The sequence below is a fragment of the Leucoraja erinacea genome, chromosome 8, assembly GCF_028641065.1.
Source record: "Leucoraja erinacea ecotype New England chromosome 8, Leri_hhj_1, whole genome shotgun sequence".
NCBI classification, from domain to species: Eukaryota; Metazoa; Chordata; class Chondrichthyes; order Rajiformes; family Rajidae; genus Leucoraja; species Leucoraja erinaceus.
Genome location: NC_073384.1, coordinates 74,211,939 through 74,238,259, shown reverse-complemented (window position 1 = coordinate 74,238,259; position 26,321 = coordinate 74,211,939). Strand labels below are relative to the sequence as shown.

Genomic DNA, 26,321 nt, shown 5'->3' with positions numbered 1-26,321 from the left:
TGTGAGATATGAATAAAAGTGAGAATTGTAAAAACCAGAGCAAGGAATGCGGGTAGAAGGGTAGAAGGGGAGAAGTGGGGCATGGGGTGAAGTGAGGGGTGGGGTTAGTAGGTTAGTTACTTAAAATTCCGATGGGCCGAGGGAGGAGAGCAGAAATGTCGGAGATGGTCCCAGTGAATTTGAGTGCAGGATGGACATTAGTAAAATTAATTATCCCCCTCCCCTGCAATAAATTCTCTTGATTTTCCTGCCTGTTTGCTATTCACATCGACATTTGCTATATATTACATGTGATGTGAAGTATGCTACAAAACAATCTGTTAATTTAGCTGTAGATGATCCATCATCAAACATCATTCCTTGATATCCCTTTCAAAAACTGCTAAACTGATTTGAGATGGTCTTCTGTGAGCAAGGAGCACCCGGCACGGAAATCGCTATCAAAACATGGGGGGGTATATGTCCCCCCTGTCCCCCCTTGGATTTCCACCCCTGACTGGAACAGTATAGAAGTAATGGCTGGAGGCAGAAGAAATTATATTGGCAGATATTGGAATCTTGAACATGAATGGCAGATATTGGAATCTTAAACATACAAAGGGTTGGCGGAACTCAGAATGTTTGGTTAAGTTAGGAGAAACAGCGCAGAAACAGGCCCTTCAGCCCACCAAGTCCGCTCCGATCAGCGATCCCCACATATTAACTGTCCTACACACTCTGGGGGACAAATTACACTTATACCAAGCCAAGTAACCTGCAAACCTGCACGTCTTTCGAGTGTGGGAGATTACCGAAGAAAACCCACGCGGTCACGGGGTGGACGTGCAAACTCCATACAGACAGCACCCGTAGTCAGGATCGAACCCGGGTCTACTGGCTCCGTAAGGCAGCAACTCTACCGCTGAGCCACCGTGACACATCAGGCAGCATCTCTGGAAGTAATAGATAGACAATATTTTGGGTTGGGGCCCTTCTTCAGACTTCAGCATGGGCTGTTATGCCTCGAGTACGCAGTGTCAAAAGTAGAATATTCTGTGTGCAGGGGGTTTAAAATCTGAAACAAAGAAAAGATATGTGGATAAATGTGAGGTTATCCATTTTGGTGGCAAAAACAGGAAAGCAGATTATTATCTAAATGGTGGCCGAAAAAAGGGGGATGCAGCGAGATCTGGGTGTCATGGTACACCAGTCATTGAAAGTAGGCATGCAGGTGCAGCAGGCAGTGAAGAAAGCAAATGGTATGTTAGCTTTCATAGCAAAAGGATTTGAGTATAGGAGCAGGGAGGTTCTATTGCAGTTGTACAGGGTCTTGGTGAGACTACACCTGGAGTATTGCATACAGTTTTGGTCTCCAAATCTGAGGAAGGACATTATTGCCATAGAGGGAGTGCAGAGAAGGTTCACCAGACTGATTCCTGGGATGTCAGGACTGTCTTATGAAGAAAGACTGGATAGACTTGGTTTATACTCTCTAGAATTTAGGAGATTGAGAGGGGATCTTATAGAAACTTACAAAATACTTAAGGGGTTGGACAGGCTAGATGCAGGAAGATTGCTCCCGATGTTGGGGAAGTCCAGGACAAGCGGTCACAGCTTAAGGATAAGGGGGAAATCCTTTAAAACCGAGATGAGAAGAACTTTTTTCACACAGAGAGTGGTGAATCTCCGGAACTCTCTGCCACAGAGGGTAGTCGAGGCCAGTTAATTGGCTATATTTAAGAGGGAGTTAGATGTGGCCCTTGTGGCTAAGGGGATGATCAGCCATGATCATATTGAATGGCGGTGCAGGCTCGAAGGGCCGAATGGCCTACTCCTGCACCTAATTTCTATGTTTCTATATGTAAAAACTCAGTGGATTAGGTAGCCATTGTGGAAAGGGAAGGGGAATTAATGTTCCAGATATCCAAAAAGTATCCAGACCTTCTCCAGTCTGAAGAGGGGTCACAAGCTGAAACATCGTCTGTCCATTCTTTCAACAGATGCTGCCTGGTCCACTGAGTTTGTGTTTTGCTCAAGATTCCACACCTGCGATTCCTTATGTCTCTAAAAAATATAACTTGCCATTTTTTTAACTTTTTTAAAATCAAAATAAATTTTACTCATGGTAAAAATATATATACATAATAGGTACTGTGCTGTAAATATATATACAAAACAAAAAGGCTTTTGGTTCATTGGCCTTCATCAGCCAGAGTGTTGAGTATAGAAGCTGGGGTGTCATGTTGCAGTTGTATAAGCCATCGATGAGGCTGTATTTAGATTATTGTGTTCAGTTCTGCACACCATGTTACAGGAAAGACAAGCTGGAAAAGGTGCAGAGAAGATTTATGAGGATGTTGCCAGGACTCAAGAGTCAGAGCTATAGGCAGAGGTTGAGTAGGATGGGACTCTATTCCTTGGAGCGCAGAAGGATGAGGGGCGATCTTATAGAGATGTCCATGATCATGAGAGGAATAGATCGGGAAGATGCACAGAGTCTCTTGCCCAGAGTAGGTGAATCAACAACCAGATAACATAAGTTTAAGGTGAAGGGGTAAAGATTTAATAGTAATCTGAGGGGTAGCTTTTTCACACAAAGGGTGGTGGATATATGAAACAAGTTGCCAGAGGAGGTAGTTGAGACTGGGACTATCCCAGCATTTAAAACAAAGATGATAGACACAAAAAGCTGGAGTAATTCAGCGGGACAGGCAGCATCTCTGGAGAGAAGGAATGGGTGACGTTAGGATACTTGATACTTGACTTGAGAAAGAATGGGTGACGTTTGAGGTCGAGACCTTTCTTCAGACAAGCACATGGATAGTACAAGTTTGGAGGGATAAGGACCAAATGTGGGCAGGTAGGATTAGTGTGCCTGGGGCATGTTGGCCGGTGTGGGCAAGATGGGCCGAAGGGGCTGTTTTCACACTCTGTGACGAAAACAGATACTATGCAGTCAAAAGGATATATAAATCAGATACTGTGCAGTAAAAAGATATACAAAACATGTACTGTGAAGTGACTAATGGTTTCGGCTTCCACGATTAGTTTCTGTACTGTGAACAACGTAATCAGTGTTTACATATTTATTATGGACGCTGTCCTATTTACACGTGGTATCATGCGCCTTTAAGTGAGGAAAGTAAATTCACCAAACTAACAACCTGTGCAAGGGAGTGGGGTTAGACATAAATGCTGGGGTAACTCCATGTAATAAAGTATCGTGGGGATCTGACTTTAGACATGCTTTTTGTAAAGATAGACACAAAAAGCTGGAGTAACTCAGTGGGGCAGACAGTATATCTGGAGAAAAAAATAGGTGCTTTTTGTAAGCAGTTATACCTAGGCTAGATGGATCCCTTTACACTGATATTTAGAGAGGTTGCAGTAAGGATCTGTATTTTTCTTTCGTAGGAAGGAGCTGCAGATGCTGGTTTACAACGAAGCTGGAATAACTCTTACACTTCCATATCTCTGTAACTCCCTCTCCTCTGACTCTCAGTCTGAAGAAGGGTTTCGACCCGAAACGTCACCCATTGTTTCTCTCCAGAGACGCTGGCTGTCCCGCTGAGTTACTACAGCATTTTGTGTCTACCTGTGTCTGTATGTATATGTGTATATATATATATATAGTGTGTGTGTATATGTGTGTGTATGTATCTGTGTGTATATATGTGTGTGTGTGTATATATATGTGTGTGTGTGTGTATATATATGTGTGTGTTTATATGTGTGTGTGTGTGTGTGTGTGTGTGTGTGTGTGTATATGTGTGTGTGTGTGTGTGTGTGTGTGTATGTGTGTGTGTGTATATATATGTATGTGTCTGTGTATATGTGTTTGTGTGTATGTATTTGTGCGTGTATATTTATGTATCTGTGTGTATATTTATGTATCTATGTGTGTATATTTATGTATCTATGTGTGTATATTTATGTATCTGTGTGTATATATTTGTGTCTGTGTATTTTCCCTTCCTTTCTCCTCCTTTTTAAGTCGGAGGATGTGGATCATAATAAATAAGCAAAGCACTCTGGGTGCAGCGAGCGCTTTGCCTTTAAGCAGTTTCGATTGGGGGAGTGTGGGCGATTGCAACCTGAAGCGGCGCTGAGCTGAGCTGAGCGGGGTGGTGGTGGTGGTGTTTGCGAGCGGGGCTGCAGTGCAGCGACGGCCAGGGACGGACAGGGTGGAAGGCGGCCCGGGCAACGTTCTAGCAACATGTGAGCCGGGGAGCGGGCGGCAGCAGCAACAACACTCGCACCCGGACCGGGCGCTCTCTCACTCTCACTCTCACTCTCTCTCACCCATTCCTCTCCGCCTTTGTGCAGACGCAGCGCAGAAACTTTGCATTTGTTTCCCCTCTTCCAATGGAACCCATCACGAAGTGGACGCCGATGCAAGTGGTGGAGTGGATTAAAGGTAAATGTATAAATACAGATTTGCACAGGCTGGGTTGCAAAGTGTGTGTATGTATCTGTGTGTGGGAACAATAAAGACACTATCTTAGACAGACACAAAGTGCTGGAGTAACTCGGTGGGACGGGCAGCAACTTTGGAGAGAAAAAGGGTCTCGACCCGAAACGTCACCCGCTCCTTCTCTCCAGAGATGCTGCCTGACCCGCCGAGTTACTCCGGCATTTCTGGGTCTATCTCCGGGGAGAAGGATGGGATTAACTTTCGAGCTGCTGCCGTTGCATGCGGCGCTTCTTGACAACTGGTTCCTTTGGAAAAACTGGGGTCAGATGTCAGGAATTAGCACTGTTCTCATACAACAGGGCGACTGAAGAAGGGTCTCGACCCGAAACGTCGCCCATTCCTTCTCTCCAGAGATGCTGCCTGTCCCGCTGAGTTACTCCAGCACTTTGTGTTTGTCTAAAATAGTGTCTTTGTTGTTCCCACCAGCTGATTATTCAATATACGCTGGTAGAAGTCTTTAAACTGACCTTGCATGTCTTTTAAAATGAGTGTGTCGTGTTTTGCCTTGGAATTCAAATTCGCTTCATTGTGTTTTCAATTAGTGTCCCACAGCGAGTGCTGGGCAATGTTGTTACTATTTTCTTATGACTCTAACCGAAGGCGGTTTCAGTTCCTTGGCCTCCACTTTCTTCAGATTACAAAACTTGTTCTGGTTCAATTGTTTTGATGGAGCAGTGTCTTAAAGCGAGCATGTCTGCTCGCTCGTTTTAATTAGGTTTGTACTTGATAGGAATTATTGGTCATAAGGAATAAGAGTAGAATCAGGCCATTCGGCCCATCAAGTTTACCGGTTGTTTAAGAAGGAACTGCAGATGCTGGAAGCTCAGCGGGTGCAGCAGCATCTATGGAGCGAAGGAAAGTTTACCGGCTGATCTATCTCTCCCACCTAACCCCATTCTCCTGCCTTCTCCACATAACCCCTGACACCCGTACTAATCAAGAATCTATCTATCTCTGCCTTAAAAATATCCACTGACTTGGTCTCCACAGCAAAGAATCCCACAGATTCACCGCCCTCTGACTAAAGATAACTGATGACCACCCTCCCTGTTGGGTGTATTGAGTACAGAGTCTATATTGTGGGTGAAGTTGCCAACCTGTCGAGTTTAATGGGTGGCCCCTTGTGGAATCAACACAACTTTATCCTATTTTATGAAAATAATTTACTGAAAGTGTCCATGTTGTCACCATTGCATATTCGCTTAAATATGGAATAAACTGCTGGTTGGCTGAATTGTCTTTGGGTTTCAGAGTTTTCGAGCGTGTGTCATTTTATTATGAATTGTAACTGTCTAATGTAGTCACAGCCCGGTCAGTCACCAAACGCCCAGTATTGTTCAACATATTAAAACTGCCCACTGGTAGGTATTAGTTCTAATCATAATAAGTTTACGCCCAGTATTGTTTAACATATTAAAACCCGCCCACTGGTAGGTATTAGTTCTAAACACAATAAGTTTTGAAGACCGATTATAATTTTGCCTATTTATTTTATTGTGAGTCACACAGTTGCAGTCCCTGTGGTGAGTCAGATGGCCTGAGGGTGGAAAGGGACTGTTCCTGTTCTTGGGATCTAGGCAATCTGGAGCCAAAGGGGAATTGTCCGTGTGATCCACCGTTTACTGCAATCTGGCACCTCCTGTTGGGAAATGTGCACGCACAGGCATTGAGGGAGGGTGGTAAAATGACTGTCAACATCTGCTGTTTATGTTCTGCTTTGTTTGATAAAATTATATCTGGTCCATTTGGCGCTCAATCTTGAGTATGATCACTTGTGAGAGATGCTGCGATTGTACTGAAGTATCAGCCACAAGCTTCAGTCAAGTTTAGGATGAGTAAAGGGGGAAATCATCTTTTATGAGAAATGACCTGTCAGAATTTTCAGAAAATAATAAAAGCCAAAGGGGAAAAAAAAAATTCTGAATGCTCAGCAGATCTTGTAACATCAGTGGAAATACAATCAAATGAAGGAAGGAGTGTGTAGGAAGGAACTGCAGATGCTGGTTTACACCGAGGATAGACAAAATGCTGGAGTAACTCAGCAGGACAGGCAGAATCTCTGGAGAATATTTTTTCCTTGTATTCACATTGCACCCCCCGTCATCTGACATTTGAAAACACATTACCATCCTGTAGCATGTGATGTTAAATCAGTAATGGTCAGGCATCCCGGGGGCATGAGTTAAATCGAATTCTCCCATTTTGTTATCCTTGCTGTCTCCTCCCCTTCCTCAGCCCCCCTGCTGTCTCCTTCCATCCCCCTCCTTTTCCCTTTCTTGTTCCCGCCCACCCCCGCCCCCGATCAGTTGAAGAAGGGTTTCGGCCCGAAACGTTGCCTATTTCCTTCGCTCCATAGATGCTGCTGCACCCCCTGAGTTTCTCCAGCTTTTTTGTGTAACCTTCGATTCTCCAGCATCTGCAGTTCCCTCTTAAACCTGGTCTTTTTCCTTGTTGCTTGAATATCAGTTGCTGAAATGTTTCATTACACACTCATCTCAGTGATGCCATTGACAGTAACAAGTGGTTCCAGTGTCGGGTTAGTTTATTGTCACGTGTACTGAGGTACAGTGAAAACCTTTTGTTGCGTGCTATCTAGTCAGCAGATAGACAATACATGATTACAGTTGATCCATTTACTGTGTATAGATATATGATAAGGGAATAAAGTTTTGTGCTAAGTAAAGCCAGCAAAGTCCGATTGAGGATAGTCTGAGGGTCATCAATTAGGTAGATAGTAGTTCAGCACTGCTCTCTGCTTGTGATAGGATGATTCAGTTGCCTGATAACAGCTGGGAAGAAACTCCCTGAATCTGGAGGTGTGTGTTTTCACACTTCTATACCTTTTGCTTGATGGGAGAGAGGGGAGAAGAGGGAGTGGCCAGGGTGCGACTCGTCATTGATTTTGCTGCTGGCCTTGCCAAGCCAGCGCGAAGTATAAATGGTGTCGATGGAAGGGAGTGTTGGTTTGTGTGATGGTCTGGGCTGTGTCTACAATTTGCTGCAATTCTTCAGACTTGGGCCTGCTTCAGTAGGCTCATTGAGTTTTGTGCAAATTAATTCACCACCCACAGTTTGGAAAGAAAGTGAACTCTCACGATATAAAATCTGAAAAATAATTAGCGGAATTTTACAACATATGCTTATAGAGGCTTATATATGCTAGAGGCACAACATAGATTTTTTTTTCTAGTATCATGAAAGGCTGCTTAATCTTTGTATAAAACTGTAGGCTTAGTATTGTGGTCATAGTTTAAAAAATGCTGGCCAATACCTTCCAAATGTTTTGTATGTATCTTTGTATTATTTATTTCTGGTTTAATCTCATGTGGTTAATGTTTCTCATGTGCCTCTGTGCTGTGATTGCTGCATCTGTCCCTAATTGCTAATCGCTTTGAATTATTGTAGAATTTTCCAGGCCACCATGTTATAGTAAGAGTGAAAGGCTAAGATGGCAAAATAAAGTTTATACAATCATGAGAGGAATAAAATGGGTAAATGCACCACATGCCATGAATAGGCAGCTGGGATCGAGGGAAGCACAAGAAATATAGTACCAAAGACAAGTTAAAGCAATTAGGAGAACAAAAAGAATTCCGTGAAATGTCCTTGGCAAAAAAAAAGGTGCTGGAGGAACTCGGCTGTTTTGGTTTAGTTTAGAGATACAGCGTGGAAACTGGCTCTTCAGCCCACTGAGTCTGCACCGACCAGCGATCCCCGCACACCAACACTAAACTACAAGCACTAGGGACTTTACATTTATACCAAACCAATTGGCCTTCACACCTGTACGTCTTTGGAGTGTGGAGGAGACCGAAGATCTCCAAGAAAAATCACGCAGGTCATGGGGAGAACGTACAAACTTCGTACAGTCGGCGACAGTTGAGAGGAAAGAAATGAAAAGATGAAGGGTGGGATATGGGTGGAAGGAGACAATAGGTGCAGGAGCAGGCCATTTGGCCCTTCGAGAAGAAAGAAGGGAAAGAAAGCCTAAATGAGCAGGGTGATGGGGTGGGTGGGAGAAAGTGGGAGAGCTTGCTACTCACTGGGGAGGGGGGGCTGGGAGTGGGAAAGAAAGAGGTAACCAGTAAAGCCTGAAACGTCACCCAAACCCTTGCAAGATGTGCCTATGGCTGAGTCACTCCAGCTTTTTTGGGTTTGTCTTGGTTTAAACCAGCTTCTGCAGTTAGAAAAGCGAAAGAAAGAGCTGGAGGTGAAAATTAGATAGACAGTTGAGAGGAACTAAATGAAAAGATGAAGGGTGGGATATGGGTGGAAGGAGACAATAGGTGCAGGAGCAGGCCATTTGGCCCTTCGAGGAGAAAGAAGGGAAAGAAAGCCTAAATGAGCAGGGTGATGGGGTGGGTGGCAGAATCTGTGGAACGAGAGCTGGCTACTCACTGGGTCGGGGGGGCTGGGAGTGATAAAAGAAAGAGATTGCCATGTCTACCGCCCTAAACGTCACCCATTTCTTTGCATGCTCCCAGTCAATGAAAAGCCTGTCTGAATACAATCCAGCTTTTTGTCAATGTCTTTAAAGGATAAACAGCACAGCATTTGGTGCAAAGTTACCTCTTAAAGTCGGAGAAAAAGCTAATATTATTTACAATTGGAAATAATGGTCAGGACCGTTGATATCATTAAGCCGACTCCAGTTCAATATGACATGAGTTATAGTTGATAAGAATTCTGTGGGGCCCCACTAGCTGGCAAAGTGAGGTGAGGCCAATGACAGAAACAATTACAGCACGGAAAGGCCTATGTTAGAATGGTGCCGCAACTGGAATACTCATTAAACCACCTGCCTGCAGCAGAGTGCAAGTGTGGGTTAAATGCAGCATGCCTCCACCACTTCCACTGGAACGAATAGACACCGCCACCATGTTCTGGGTCGGGATCCTTCCCCTCATACTGATAAACTTCTGTTTATGATTGCCATGTATTTGAATCTTCCCTAGCTAAAGGGAAAAGCTTGTCTTCAACTCTGCATGCTCTCCATCATTTTAAAGACTACTCATCAAGTCAATCAAACCCTTTGCAAGAGAACAAAGATAACTTGATAAAAGCCCAACATAGTTGGTGAAAAGGCAACATTCAGTAAAGTCTGTATTAAAAATAGTTGACAGGTTTCCAATAAGGAGATGGGTGGTCAGGACCGCACTCTAGACAATGAGAGGACGACTCGGTTGTCTGATAACGGTTGAGTTATAGTTGATAAGAATTGGGGGGGGGGTGGGGTGGGGGAGGGGGTGAAATAGCTGGGAAAGAGAGGTATGGTAGGACAAAGCCTGGCAAGTGATAGGTGGACAGACACAATCAGAAGAAGGGTCTCGACCCGAAAAGTCACCCACTCCTCTCCAGAGATGCTGCCTGTCCCGCTGAGTTAATCCAGCATTTTGTGTCCATCTTTGATTTAAACCAGCATCTGCAGTTCCTTCCTACAAAAGTGATGGGTGGATACAGGTGAGGGTGGTTGATTGGGAGATGGGTGGGCTAAGCTACAAAGTGCCTGGGGTGGTGGTAGAAGTAGATACATTAATGGCATTTACGAAGATTTGGGATAGACACATGCGTAGGGGTTGGAGGGACATGAATCACATGCAAATAGAAGGGGTTAGTATACAGTGCCCTCCATAATGTTTGGGACAAAGACCATCATTTATTTATTTGCCTATGTACTACACAATTTGAGATTTGTAATAGAAAAAGTCACATGGTTAAAGTGCACGTTGTCAGATTTTATTAAAGGGTATTTTTACACATTTTGGTTTCACCATGTATAAATTACAGCTGTGTTTGTACATAGTCCCCTCATTTCAGGGCACCATAATGTTTGGGACACATGGCTTCACGGGTGTTTGTAATTGCTCAGGTGTGTTTAATTGCCTCCTTAATGCAGGTATAAGAGAGCTCTTAGCACCTAGTCTTTCCTCCAGTCTTTCCATCACCTTTGGAAACTTGTATTGCTGTTTATCAACATGAGGACCAAAGTTGTGCCAATGAAAATCAGAAGCCATTATGAGACTGAGAAACAAGAATAAAACTGTTAGAGACATCAGCCAAACCTTAGGCTTACCAAAACCAACTGTTTGGAACATCATTAAGAAGAAAGAGAGCACTGGTGAGCATACTAATTGCAATGGGACTGGCAGGCCAAGGAAGATCTCCACAGCTGATGACAGAAGAATTCTCTCTATAATAAAGAAAAATCCACAAGCACCTGTCCGACAGATCAGAAACACTCTTCAGGAGTCGGGTGTGGATTTGTCAATGACCACTGTCCGCAGAAGACTTCATGAACAGAAATACAGAGGCTACACTGCAAGATGCAAACCACTGGTTAGCCACACAAATAAATGGCCAGGTTACAGTTTGCCAAGAAGTATTTAAAGGAGCAACCACAGTTCTGGAAAAAGGTCTTGTGGATAGATGAGATGAAGATTAACTTGTATCAGAGTGATGGCAAGAGCAACGTATGGAGGAGAGAAGGAACTGCCCAAGATCCAAAGCATACCACCTCATCTGTGAAACATGGTGGTGGGGGTGTTATGGCCTGGGCATGTATGGCTGCTGAAGGTACTGGCTCACTTTTCCTCATTGATAATACAACTGCTGATGGTAGGAGCATAATGAATTCTGAAGTGTATAGACACATCCTATCTGCTCAAATTCAAACAAATGCCTCAAAACTCATTGGCCGGCGGTTCATTCTGCAGTAAGGCAATGATCCCAAACATACTGCTAAAGCAACAAAGGAATTTTTCAAAACTAAAAAATGGTCAATTTTTGAGTGGGCAAGTCAATCACCCGATCTGAACCCAATTGAGCATGCCTTTGATATGCTGAAGAGAAAATTGAAGGGGACTAGCCCCCAAAACAAGCATAAGCTAAAGATGGCTGCAATACAGGCCTGGCAGAGCATCACCAGAGAAGACACCCAGCAACTGGTGATGTCCATGAATCACAGACCTCAAGCAGTCATTGCATGAACAAAATACTAAACAAGACTACTTTAACTTCCATGACATTGCTGTGTCCCAAACATGGTGCCCTGAAATGGGGGGACCATGCTTAAACACTGCTGTAGTTTCTACATGGTGAAACCAAAATGTTTAAAAATGGCCTTTATTAAAATCTGAAAATGTGCACTTTAACCATATGTGATATTTTTTTCCTTTACAAATGTAAAATTGTGGAGTGCAGTGGCAAATAAATAAATGATGAGTCTTTGTCCCAAACATTATGGAGGGCCCTGTGAATAGGCATTAGGTTTGACATAGGCATCAGATTAATTTGCCAACTGAATATTTGTTCTAGGGACATTTAACTGCAGTGGATTGAGCCAGCATAAATGGCTTCATAACAGAAACTTTAGCCCTTGCCCATGCCAGTTAGTTCCTGGTGGATGTAAGGCTATCTAATAAAACCTTTGAGATGGAGCTTCCACTATTTGGACTCTTGGGAAGATGTATGAAGAATCAGAAATAATACTGAATGTACCCTGCTGTTTATCAGCAATGCGTAATAAATGAGTCTACTGTCTCCATAGGCATTAAAACCCATGTTGTTGGTACGGTTTAAATAAACATGCTTCGAATAGTACTCTGTTCCAAATTTTTTTTGTTTGTCGACTGCATGGCTCTGCAAATTAGAAATGTGGTTTGGTGTGTTTCTGAAAACCGCAGTGTTTCTCAATGTGCCTTTTATACTCTTTTTTTAGATTTGCTCTGGTACTAGATACTTCAGTACTAATAAGTTTGTAATTAATGCACAGTGAACAGAAGCAGTTTTACGATTAATATCGAATAACTGCAAAGTTAAACAAACTAGATTTGATTTGTGTAACCTTCGCACCTTGAGGTAACTTTGTCTATTATTTGAAATATGGTGTAGGGAGACAAAAAGGAACAGAATGTAGACAACAGTCTGTTAAACGTAATTGCTTAACTGCAATAATGCCTGATGGCAATCAGTACATCCAATTGAGGTGAAATAAAAAAAAACCTACTGTTGCTGGAAATCAGAAATATACACTGAAAATTCTTGCAAAAATCAAGCAGTCAAGTGTCGTTGGCCTGAAATAATAACTGATATGATATATATGCAAAACTATCAAGTACAGTGAAAGCTGTCGTTCAGTGCCATACAATTTTACACAAAAAAACAAGAAACATAATAGGTGCACGCTACGGCGCTACATACATTATCCATACAGATGGAAGTCCGTGTTGGGCGGTACCAGTGTGTGGATTTGAATTTATGGTAGATATAATTCTCGGGAAGCAGCTATTCCTGAGTCTGTTTGTCCTGGATTTGATGCACCTATAGCGCCTTCCAGAGGGCAGCAGGTCGAACAGTCCAAACGCAGATGGGAGCTGTCTTTGGTGATCTTCTTTGCCCTGCTAAGGCAGCGGGAGGTGGAACGCTCTCTCTTTCCATAGATGCTACCTGATCTCTGTTTATACTGTGCTTTGTTTATATGCAGGTGGCTCAGATTTGTATTGTGCAATCAACAGGTGATTTTGAGTTGTATTTTGCTAATTAATAACGGTTTCTGTTCTTCATTAGTTTGTCTCCCATTCTAAATGTTGTGATCTTAAATTAATTCCAGCAAAATAACTGTGGCGACCTAATTGGCGAGTTTAGAAGAGTTTGCCCTCGACTCGTACTCGCAGCATGGTCAACACGAGGTCCTGGGAGGTTTTTGTAACTCTCCTTCATGCTCGAGAGTAGTCCCCGTGTACTCGAGGCCTCAGCTAGGTCATGCCATTTTTTTACAACATGCTGAAAAATGTCCGCGAGTAAAAAATGGTTGCAATGGAAAAAAGCGTGTTTTTTTGGGCTTTTTTTAAAAACTCGTAGGTTTAGTCGAAGTAGGTCGTAGTAGGATGGCATGTTAGTCATAGGTAATCCAGGGTAGTGAAGGTAGTTGTAGATAGTCTTCAACATCGTCGACTTCACTCTCCACTATTCAGTGTCCAATTTTCTCGAAGTTAATCTTCAACATGGTTGAAGTTAGTCTTCAATATAGTCTAACGAGGTCTTCTACATAGTCGAAGGAGGTCCTCAACATAACACTTTTCTAAACTCTTCTAAACTCGCCAATTAGGTCGCCACATTTGAAAAGAGGAAAAACTTGTGATTTTTAACCAACAAAATTTAAATCATGGATTGAAGTGAGATGTAAAAAAAATCTTAATTTCGTTCACTGAATATTTCAAAGCCGCCTAGATAAATGGTTCTTAATCCAATTTCTCAAATCACATTCCAGAATTCCTTGCTCTATTTGATTTAAGTAGTTTTAGAGTAGCCAATGCAGTTTTAAGTGGTTTTAGAGACATTGGTCTATAAATGTATATGTTTTGTGTCCCATGGATACGAGGTCATGGCATTGCTCACCCGTGTTCTCATTGGATGGCTAAACAAAATTGACCCTTTTTCCCCGTCTCCAACGCACCCCCTCCTCATGGAACCCCTCGAGTAAAGTCCCGGCTCTGGAACTCTTTATCCAGAACTGCTGCCGTGACGTCAACCGCCTCAACTTCTCCTCTCCCCTGTCTCACTCCAATCTCTCCCCCTCTGAACGCACTGCCATTGAATTACTCCGCAAAAACCCAGATTGGGATAGCAAACCAGCCGACAAGGGAGGTGCCGTGGTAGTCTGGCGCGTCGATCTCTACAAAGCTGAGGCCACGCGCCAACTCTCGGACACCTCCTCCTACTTACCCTTGGACCATGACCCTACTGACGAGCACCAGGCCACCATATCTAGCGCCATCACCGACTTCATCAATTCCCACGCCCTGCCCGACCAAGCTTCCAACCTCATCGTTCCCCAGCCCCGCACGGTCCGTTTTTACCTTCTCCCCAAAATTCGACAGGGACAATCTAGAGACAGCCATCAAGGCTGTGCTACCTGCCGATCACCAACCCCTCACACTCACCCCCTACGACGTGTACGTGGCACTGAGTAGGACTAATGCACGTAAAGCAGCTGGCCCTGACGGCATCCCCGGGCGCGTGCTCAGGGCCTGTGCTACGCAGCTGACAGACGTCTGGACTGACATCTTCAACCTGTCACTTGCCCAAGCAGTTGTCCCCACGTGCCTTAAAACCACCTCCATCGTGCTAGTGCCAAAACACTCCACTGCGGCAAGCCTCAACGACTTCCGCCCAGTTGCACTTACCCCCATCATCACCAAGTGCTTCGAGAGGCTGGTCCTGGCACACCTCAAAAGCTGCCTACCCCCCACACTGGATCCCTATCAGTTTGCCTACCGCAAGAACAGGAGTACGGAGGATGTCATCTCAACGGCACTTCACTCCGCCCTCTCCCACCTCGACAACAGAGACACTTACGTAAGAATGCTGTTCATCGATTACAGCTCAGCATTCAACACCATTATATCATCAAAACTGATCACCAAACTCGGTAACCTGGGCATCGACCCCTCCCTCTGCAACTGGATACTGGACTTTCTAACCAACCGACCCCAGTCTGTGAGGTTAGACAAGCACACCTCTTCAACCCTCACCCTGCACACCGGCGTTCCGCAGGGCTGTGTGCTGAGCCCCCCTCCTCTACTCCCTCTTCACCTATGACTGCACACCTGTACATGGTACTAACACCATCATCAAGTATGCAGATGATACAACGGTGATTGGCCTCATCAGCAACAACGATGAGCTGGCCTGCAGGGAGGAGGTCCAGCACTTAGCAGCATGGTGCGCTGACAACAACCTGGCCCTTAACTCCAAGAAGACCAAGGAGCTCATTGTAGACTTCAGGAAGTCCAGAGGCGGCACGCACACCTCCATCCACATCAACGGGACGGAGGTGGAACGTGTTTCCAGCTTCAGGTTCCTGGGGGTTAACATCTCCGATGACCTCTCTTGGACCTACAATACCTCAACTCTGATCAAGAAGGCTTACCAGCATCTCTTCTTCCTGAGGAGACTGAAGAAGGTCCATCTGTCTCCTCAGATCCTGGTGAACTTCTACCGCTGCACCATCGAGAGCATCCTTACCAACTGCATCACAGAATGGTATGGCAACTGCTCTGTCTCCGACCGGAAGGCATTGCAGAGGGTGGTGAAAATTGCCCACCGGTTCCTCGCTCCCCTCCATTGAGTCTGTCCAAAGCAAGCATTGTCTGCGGAGGGCGCTCAGCATCGCCAAGGACTGCTCTCACCCCAACCATGGACTGTTTACCCTCCTACCATCCGGGAGGCGCTACAGGTCTCTCCGTTGCCGGACCAGCAGGTCTAGGAACAGCTTCTTCCCTGTGGCTGTCACACTACTCAACAATGTACCTCGGTGACTGCCAATCACCACCCCCCCCGGACACTTATTATTATTTTATTCAAATCATTTGCTATGTTGCTCTTCCAGGGAGATGCTAAATGCATTTCGTTGTCTCTGTACTGTACACTGACAATGACAATTAAAATTGAACCTGAATCTGAAATCCACAAACCCGGCTCTCCCGGCAGACCCATTGTCTCTGCCTGTTCGTGCCCCACTGACCATCTCCACATACCTTGACTCCATACTATCCCCCTTGGTCAAATCCCTTCCCACCTATGTTCTAGACACCTCAGACACTCTCCGCCGTCTCCGCGCATTCCACTCTCTAGGCCCTCACCCCCTCATCTTCACCATCGATGTCCAGTCACTATACACCTCCATCCCCCACCACGATGGCCTCAAAGCCCTCCGGTTCTTCATCGACCAGAGGAGCAACCTATACCCAGCCACTGACGCCCTCACCCGCCTAGCGGAGTTGGTCCTCACCCTCAACAACTTTACGTTTGACTCCTCCCATTTCCTCCAAACACAAGGCGTAGCTATGGGCACACGCATGGGCCCCAGCTACGCCTGCCTCTTTGTCGGGTACGTTGAACAATCCTTGTTCAATACGTACCAGGGCCCCATCCCCGACCTCTACCTCCGTTACATTGACGACTGCTTTGGGGCCACCTCCTGCACCCACACACAACCGACTGACTTCATCCACTTCACCACCAACTTCCATCCGGCACTACAATACACCGGGACCATTTCCGACACTTCCCTACCATTCCTTGACCTCACCATCTCCATCGCAGGGGACAGACTTCTGACCGACATACACTACAAACCCACTGACTCACATGGCTATCTGGACTACACGTCTTCCCACCCTGCCCCCTGTAAAGACTCCATCCCCTACTCCCAATTCCTCTGCCTACGCTGCATCTGCTCCCAGAATGAGACGTTCCACACCAGAGCATCGGAAATGTCCTCGTTCTTCAGGGAACGGGGATTCCCCTCCACCACCATAGATGAGGCTTGCACCAGGGTCTCATCCATACCCCACAACACTGCTCTCTCTCCCCATCCCCGCACTCGCAACAAGGGCAGAGTCCCCCTAGTCCTCACCTTTCACCCCACCAACTGGCAAATACAACAAATAATCCTCCGCCATTTCCGCCACCAACGTGACCCCACCACTCGCCACATCTTCCCATCTCCCCCTATGTCTGCCTTCCGCAAAGATCGCTCCCTCCGCAACTCCCTTGTCAATTCTTCCCTTCCCTCCCGTACCACCCTCTCCCCGGGCACTTTCCGTTGCAACCGCAAGAAATGCAACACCTGTCCCTTCACCTCCCCCCTCTACTCCATTCAAGGACCCAAGCAATCGTTCCAGGTGCGACAAAGGTTCACCTGTATCTCCTCCAACCTCATCTATTGCAACTGCTGCTCTAGATGTCAGCTGATTTACATCGGGGAGACTAAGCGGAGGTTGGGCGATCATTTCGCCGAACACCTCCGCTCAGTCCGCAATAACCTACCTGAACTCCCGGTGGCTCAGCATTCCAACTCCCCCTCCCATTCCCAATCCGACCTCCCTGTCCTGGGTCTCCTCCATTGCCAGAGTGAGCAACACTGGAAATTGGAGGAACAGCACCTCGTATTCCGCCTGGGTTGCTTGCGTCCTGATGGCATGAACGTTGAATTCTCCCAATTTTGCTAGCCCTTGCTGTCTCCTCCCCTTCCTTAACCCTCGAGCTGTCTCCTCCCATCCCCCCGCCCTCGGGCTCCTCCTCCTCCCTTTTTCCTTCCTTCTCCCCCCTCACCACCCATCAGTCTGAAGAAGGGCTTCGGCCCGAAACGTCGCCTATTTCCTTCGCTCCATAGATGCTGCTGCACCCGCTGAGTTTCTCCAGCATTTTTGTGTACCTTCGATCTTCCAGCATCTGCAGTTCCTTCTTGAAAAAATTGAGGGGTTGTATGGCCTCCTGTCCAATTTCTATGCCTTGTTCTTGCTTGCAAAGATTTTACAATCATAGGGAGTTATTTAACAAACATAATCATTGCTTGTGCCAAACAATTATTTTTATTACGTGTTGGATGAATCAAAGTTTGGGTTGTAAAGAATATAATTGTGTTGACTCCATATCATAATGGTACATATTTAAAGTCATGATTGCTAAATAATCATGCACTGTTATTATTTTGTGAAGTAAAAATAACTGTAGGAATGCTGGTTTACAGGACAGCCAGCGTCTCTGGGGAGAAGGAATGGGTGACGTTTCAGATCGAGACCCTGCTTTATACTGAGATTCAGGGAGTGGGAGTCTAGAGCAGGGGTTCCCAACCTTTTTCGTCCCGTTTACCCCAGGCAACTTTAATAGCTCATAACAATGTTATTTCACTTATTTATGAACAACTAACAATGAACAGTTTGGTTCTAGTATACCAGAACCAAATACAGTCAGTCAATGAGAAAAACTATGTACAAATCCAGAAATCTTTTTCCCTTCACCTTAAACCTATGTCCTCGATTCACCTACTCTGGGCAAGAGACTGTGTGCATCTAACCGATCTAGTCGTAACGTCATGTGATAGGAGTAGAAATAAGCCATTCGGCCCATTAAGTACATTTAGCCATTCAATCATTATTATGGCATATTATTCTCTCTCTACGAACACCATTCTCCTGCTTTCCCCCACAACCTCTGACACATGTACTAATCACGAATCTCTGCTGTAAAACTCTTCTCATTATTTTATACACCTCTATAAGATCACCCCTCATTCTCCTGCGCTCCAGGGAATCATCCCAGACAACTCTCACTCAAGCTCAGACTCTCTAGTTCTGGCAAAATATTCATAGTCTGCAACAACTGTCCCTTTACCTCCCCCCTTGACTCCATCTAAGGACCCAAACAGCCTTTCCAGATGAGGCAGAGGTTCACTTGCACCTCCTCCGACATCATCTACTGTATCCGCTGTTCCAGGTGTCAACTTTTCTACATCGGCGAGACCAAGCGCAGGCTCGGCGATCGTTTCACTGAACACCTCCGCTCAGTCCGCGTTAACCTACCTGATCTCCCGGTGGCTCAGCACTTCAACTACCCCTCCCATTCCCAATCTGACCTTTCTGTCCTGGGCCTCCTCCATTGTCAGAGTGAGGCCCAGCGCAAATTGGAGGAGCAGCACCTCGTATTTCATTTGGGTAGTTTACACCCCAGTGGTATGAACATTGACTTCTCTAACTTCAGAAAGCCCTTGCTGCCTCACCCGCTGAGTTCCTCCAGCATTTTGTGTTTACCTTTGATTTAAACCAGCATCCTGAGTTCTTTCTTACACATCTTTGTAAGTCTATTGGGAAGGATGTAGAGGACATTTGAACACATGAGCTGGAGTGTGGCTCTTATTGCAGCCCGTTTCATCCGCATTGGGTTTACTTTAGCAAGCAAAACGATACTGGAATTTGAATCTTTGTTGCTTTTGGAAGTTAACGTTCACAATTTGAAAAGACGCTGGTAAAACTATAATCTAAAGTTGTCTGTAACTTTGTATGTTTTCTGTCTTTGCACTCGTAAGATTGTAGCTAATAGTTTTATTAATCACAAAATGAAGGTAACCAACTGTTGAATTGTAAGTTTCATATGAAGTATTAAGTTATGAGCATACGTTAGTTTTACTGTTAGCGACTGGGGCAAAAGGTGCTCGAAATCTCACTACGTAATCCCCTTTGACAACAAAAGTGAGCAATGGTAAACCTTGAGCTGTTGATGTGTGGATTCTTGTTGAAATTAGCAGTACTGAATTCGCATGACAGTGAGACACACAAGATCAAAGTTCAAAGTCTGAAAGTGTTAGCGTGAAAGGATTATCATGGGAACCAAGTGTGTGGGAAGGAACTGCAGATGTTGGTTTAAACCGAAGATATATAAAATGCTGAAGAAGGGTCTCGAACAGAAACGTCACCTATTCCTTTTCTCCAGAGGTGCTGTCTGACCCACCGAGTTACTCCAGCTTTTTGTGTCTACCTTGGGAACCAAAATTTACAATACAAGTGTGCTTTATTCTTTATGTTCTGGAACCTTGTTTGGGTTCTTGTCGAGGTTAAGAACTAGCTAGTCATTCTGAATCGTGTGTTGCAGCTCATTAACTGGCATAAAGTATTTCTCAAATGGATTAGCTGTGGTTTTAAGACAGTTGAAATGGCCTAAATATTTTCCTTTGTGCTGCTTATTCTAAATTTCAAGATCTGGTGAATGCCACGTTTTTTATAAGGAATTAGTACTCTGGGGATTGCAACAGATGCTGGAAACGGTGTAGGTCAGGCAACGTTTGTGCAATGAGAAATAGTTAAATTAGAGGAACAGCATCTCATATTTGCTTGGGCAGCTTACAATTCAGGGGTATAAATATTGATTTTTCTAACCAATTAACCCCTGAATTCCCACTCTCTCTGTCCCTCTCTCACACATCGCACCATCTTCTCGTTCTCACCTAGCGAATAGCTAACAATGGCCAGTTTCCTTTTTCATCTTAACTATTTTGCATATCTTTCATTCATTTGTTCTATATAGATGGTGATGTAGAGAGATATCTCTCTTTTCCCTCTCCCCTGACTCTCCGTCTGAAGAAGGGTCTCCACCCGAAACGTCACCCAATCCTTCTCTCCAGAGATGCTTCATGTCCTGCTGTGTTTCTCCAGCATTTTGTCTATTTGTAGTTATTTCAGGCTGAAGGGAAAATAAATCTTGTAATGTTGAAGTTTTTGACAAAAGATCTTTGACGTAAATCATTACTTCTGTTTCTCTTCCCTCTGTGGCCTGACCTGTTGAGCATTTTCTGCATTTTGTTTTTATCTTGGGATTCCCAGCAACATTCTGCAAGCACAGTATACGTTTTTACATTTATGTGAAAATCACTTAGTTCTATGTGAAATTCCTAAAGCACAAAGGGAAGTTCTTTTTGTTAATAGGTTACTTCTTCAAACTGTTAGCAATTTGTCTGAAGAAGGGTCTCGACCCAAAACGCCACCTATCTCTTTTCTCCAGTTGCTGTCTGACCCGCTGAGTTACATAAGATAATACGTGATCTGAGCAGAATTAGGCCATTTGGCCCATCAAGTCTACTCCGCCATTCAATCATGGCTGATCTATCTCTCCCACCTATTCTCTTGCCTTCTCCTCATAACATCTGACACCTGTACTAATCAAGAATCCATCCATCTCTGCCTTAAATATATCCATTGACTAGGCCTCCACAGCCTTCTGTGGCAAAAAAAAGATTGACTAAAGAAATTTCTCCTCATCTCCTTCTTAAAAGGACGTCCATTCATTTTGAGGCTATGACCTCTAGTCCTAGACTCTCCCACTAGTGGAAACATCCTCTCCACATCCACTCTGTCCAAGCCTTTCACTGTTCTGCACATTTCAATGAGGTCCCCACTCATTCTTCTAAACTCCAGTGCGTACAGGCCCAGTGCCGACAAGCGCTCATCATATGAATGTTACTCCAGCTTTTTGTGTGTCTCTTCAGCAATTTTTACAACCTTGTTTTGAATGGAACACCCTGCACTGATGCAGTTTTCATTTTGACACGTGCATCCGTTTGACTGAATAACTGTTGGTATAGAACGGAGAAATGGCAATATACTGGGCCGTGAATTGGTGTGCTGTTACTTGAATTCAACAAAATCTTCGCTGTAAATCAAACTTATGATCTGCATGCAATTGGAGGTGTCATTCTGAAATCATTGTCTTCCCTGCTATAGAGACTAGGGCAACAGCTTTAGAAAACAAAAGAACGAGACACTGCTGGAAATTTCTTGTAGGTCGAAAAACCTTCAAGCATATTGTTCCAGTGCAACTCTGAAATTTATATTGTTCTTCCCACCCCTCCAAATTCAATCCTCACAGGTCTGATTTTCATCCCAGCATATTTTGCTTGCAATTTTTTTTCTTTCTCTTATCGTCTCCATTTCAAGTAAATTTGGGAGAAATTTGAGATATATTTCAGTGCATTTTATATTTTGCAGTGCCGAGTCTATGAACTGGGTTTCAAAGACTTGATGAAGTGCAGGTGTTTTCCCCACAACTTTCGTGCTTGGAAGAGTGATGAAATTTGTTTTGGCAATGAAATCTTAAAATGCAGTCTGCTATGTGAATATTATTTCCACAGGGGGAATATTCAGGCTGTCACTGTTTGAGGAGCATATGTGTTGGAAGGAACTGCAGATGCTGGTTTAAACCAAAGATAGACACAAAATATTGGAGTAACTCAGCGGGTCAGAGAGCATCTCTGGAGAAACTGAATAGGTGATGTTTCGGGTCGAGACCCTTCCTCAGACTTGAAGACTTCTTCTCTGAGGAGCATAATTGGTTCGACTTTTTTTTAAATTTGGGAGATATTCTGTTGATCTGATATAGAGGTAAAACATGGAGTCATAAATATATTTTGAGAGTTAAACGTCCTAAGGTGATTCACATAGGGGCAGGGACAACAAACAGGATTTTGACTGAATTATCAATATCTCGAGTTCTGGCCCATTGCAGTTCCTTCTCTTTCTTACTTATTACTTTTGTACCTGAAGAGGTAGAAGCTTTGAGGGGAGAATCTACAGTCAACTCTTTCTCCTCTCAACCCCACAATCCAGGCTCAAATATGGCAAATGTTTGACTCTTATCCATTCCACATCCACTCTATCCAAGCCTTTCACTGTTCTGTACGTTTCAATGAGGTCCCCGTACTTGTTCGTATCTTCCTGCTGTGTATGTATCAATTGTATTTACTTCCTGTTTTCACCAATGATGCTAATTTTACCCAATGTAGAACATCTCGTATTTCGCTTGGGTAGCTTGCATCCGAGCGGTATGAATATAGACCATAAACTTTGTAACCCTTGCTTTCCCTTTCTCTTCATCCCTTCCCCTCCTAGTTCTCCGACCAGTCTGACTGTCCTCCTGATTATGTTTTATCTTATATGCCTCGTTGTCACCTTCCCTTTGCTAACAAAATTATCTATTTCCTTGACCCATAACCTCTTTGATCCTTCGTTTTCACACCTTGCCATTCCATATCTCTGTCCCACTCCCCTGACTCTCAGTCTGAAGAAGGGTCTCGACCCAAAACGTTACCCCATTCCTTCTCTCCAGAGATGCTGCCTGTCCTGCTGAGTTACTCCAGCATTTTGTGTTTATCTTAGCCATTGTCACAAGAGTAATCCAAGATGACATTACTGATGGTTCATCCAGTGAGGCTATATTGGTGAAGCTGAGAAATAAGAATAAGTAATGATCAGCGTATTGGGAGTGTACTACAGGTCCCCAAAAGTCTCCAGGGGTTAGAAGAGCACGCATGCCAGGAGACTGCACGCAGCTGCAGGAACAACTCCATCCAAGAAATTGCAGCGAATTGTAGACGCAGCCCAGACCATCGCACAAACCAACCTCCCTTCTATTGACTCTATTTATACCTCTTGCTGCCTTGGCAAGGCCAGCAGCATAATCAAGGACGAGTCGCACTCTGGACACTCCCTCTTTTCCCCTCTCCCATCAGGCAAGTGTGAAAACACACAGACCTTATATAGTGCGTGGGAGCTTCTGTAATGTCTCCAGCTTTTTCTGCTTTTATTTCAGTTTTCAATGCTGAATCTTGAAGCACACCTCCAGATTCAGAGTCCGTTTCTTCCCAGCTGTTATCGGGCAACTGAATCATCCTACCACAGCTAGAGAGCAGTCCTGAATTACTATCTACCTCTTTGGTGACCCTCGGGCCATCCTTGATCGGACTTCACCGGCTTTATCTTGAAGTAAGGGATTATTCCCTCGTGTATCAGGACACTGCGAATGGCTTGATTGGAATCATGTATTGTCTTTCCGTGTCTGGATAGCACGCAACAAAAGCTTTTCACTTATACCTCAGTACACGTGACAATAAACTGAACTAAGATCTTAAAAGCATAGATGAAGTACAATCATTTTAGACTCGTAAATATTATACATGAAATATCTTGCATATTTGGATGTGAAAACATTACACTGGCTCAGCTGCAATTTTGGATAGAAATGATTTGAGATGTTGTCAAAATCATTATTTACCTTTGCAGAATATAAATGCATTTCATACATGTATAACGGGATAACAGTCCTCAACTTGTTTTTGATCAATTAAATTTTAGAATTGCATTTGCATGATGTTATGTCTTTGGGTCATTTTCATCACTCAACAGTCCCTGCCTGGAACGTCACCCATTCCTTCTCTCCAGAGATGCTGCCTGACCTGCTGAGTTACTCCAGCATTTTGGTATAAACCGGCAATTCCTTCCTGCACACAGGGGGTTTACCACTGTTCAGCACAGCTGTGGCTCCTTATTTCAGTTGAAGCCAGATGTTAAAATGTTTTAGTGTAAGTTCTATGCAATAGCAAAAGGGGGACAAAGGTAATGTTTGCTTACTGGTATTAAAATTAATGACTGCCTTTGTATGTGCCTATTTTGGGAGTACTCTAATAACAAACATCTGAAGAAGGGGGATCCAAGGATATAATTGGCTTTAACCAACGAGACCCAAAACGTCACCTATTCCTTCACTCGATAGATGCTGCCTCACCCGCTGAGTTTCTCCAGCATTTTTGTCTTCCTTCGATTTTTCCAGCACCTGCAGTTCTTTCTTAAACATTAATTAGGAGCTGGGTATTTTCAATGGACTGGCATGATCATGATGGCCAACTTTATCGTGGGTCCAGGGGAAGACATTGTATGCAGGAGTAGCTCAGCGAGTCAGGCTATATCTCAGGAGAACATGGATAGGTGGCGTTTCAGGTCGGGACCTTTCTTCAGACCAGGGATCCAGATTTTGGGCTGCTTGTCTGGTGATTTGACCACTCTTTTGGAAGATAGACACACAATGCTGGAGTAATTCAGCGGGATAGGCAGCATCTATGGATAGGAGGAATGGATGGCGTTTCGGGTTGACACCCTTCTTCTGACTGAGTCGGGAGACGTACAGATATGGGAAGAGTAAGGTGTGGAAATGAACGAGCAAAGGGGATGAAGATCAAGGGAAATGTAGAATGGATCATTGTTAGCGGAGGGTAAGGTGACAACTAGGAGACCCGTGTGAGGGCTTCACCTATGATGGAAGAGGGGAAAACCCGTTCGCTAAAGAATGAGGTCAACTCCGATGTCCTGGGATGGAACATCTCATCTTTGGGCAGCTGCAGCGTAGATGGAGGAATTGAGATATCTTGGCCATTCTCCTCATCTCAATCTTAGAACATGTATTTCTTGAAATGTTACTTTCTACAAAATAGATTTTTCTACCTTTCCAGTGATGCTTATGAATCATTGATGCATTAGTTTAGTTCATTATCCCCATGTGTACTGAGATCCAGTGAAAAGCTTGTCCATACCATCCAGTCAAATCACATTATACTTGAGTACTGTCGTACACAAGAGTGAAATGTTTGTAAGAAAGACTGGATAGACTCGGCTTGTACTCGCTAGAATTTAGAAGATTGAGGGGGGAATCTTATAGAAACTTACAAAATTCTTAAGGGGTTGGACAGGCTAGATGCAGGAAGATTGTTCCAGATGTTGGGGAAGTCCAGAACAAGGGGTCACAGTTTAAGGATAAAAGGGAAATCTTTTGGGACCGAGATGAAGAAAACCTTTTTCACACAGAGAGTGGTGAATCTCTGGAATTCTCTGCCGCAAAAGGTAGTTGAGGCCAGTTCATTGGCTATATTTAAGAGGGAGTTAGATGTGGCCCTTGTGGCTAAAGGGATCAGGGGGTATGGAGAGAAGGCAGTTACAGGATACTGAGTTGGATGATCAGCCATGATCATATTGAATGGCGGTGCAGGCTCGAAGGGCCGAATGGCCTACTCCTGCACCTATTTTCTATGTTTCTATGCAAGTAGATCAATCATCTTTTGGGACAACAGTTGTCACGTTCCGGAGCTATCTTGCATCATTCTAGTCTCAATGTTTGTTATAGACAAAAGTGCTGGAGAAACTCAGCGGGTGCAGCAGCATCTATGGAGCGAAGGAAATAGGCAACGTTTCGGGCCGAAACGTTTAATCACATTAACTGTTCAAATATCAAACTCTGCCGTTCAATCATGGCTGATGTATCTCTCCCTCCTAATCTCATTCTCCTCCCCATCAACCATGATACCCATACAAATCAAGAATCGGTCAATTGACTTGGCCCCCACAGCCTTCTGTGGCAAAAGGGTCCTTTTATTTTGAGGCTATGGCTACTGGTCCTGGACTCTCCCTCTAGTGGAAACATCCTCTCCACATCTACTCTATCCAAGACTTTCACTATTCTATGTTATTCGTTATTGATGTTGATATCATTCATGTATAGCAAAGTGTGGAGTCATACATATTGGTAATAGGAATAAAGGTGTAGACTATTTTCTAAATGGGGAGAGAATCCAGAAATCGGAGATGCAAAGGGACTTGGGAGTGCTGGTGCTGGATTCCTAAAAAGTTAAACTGCAAGTTGTAAATCGGCAAGAAGAAGGCAAACACAATGCTAGCATTTATTTCAAGAGGGCTAGAATACAAAAACAGGG

The 26,321-nt window shown here is 44.3% G+C and overlaps 1 protein-coding gene across 2 annotated transcripts in view; it reads left to right on the top strand.

Moving 5' to 3' along the window:
* The first annotated feature begins 3,981 nt into the window (after positions 1–3,981).
* cnksr3 (cnksr family member 3) overlaps positions 3,982–26,321 on the top strand; it is a 106,643-nt gene continuing 84,303 nt past the window's right edge. The window contains exons 1-2 of one of the 2 annotated variants that reach the window (XM_055639988.1): positions 3,982–4,197; positions 4,306–4,396. In XM_055639988.1, coding sequence (XP_055495963.1) covers positions 4,345–4,396 — 52 coding nt within the window. In that variant the 5' untranslated portion in view covers positions 3,982–4,197; positions 4,306–4,344. Of the gene's footprint in view, positions 4,397–26,321 lie in introns of both variants that reach the window. The other variant, XM_055639989.1, reaches the window with a different exon arrangement.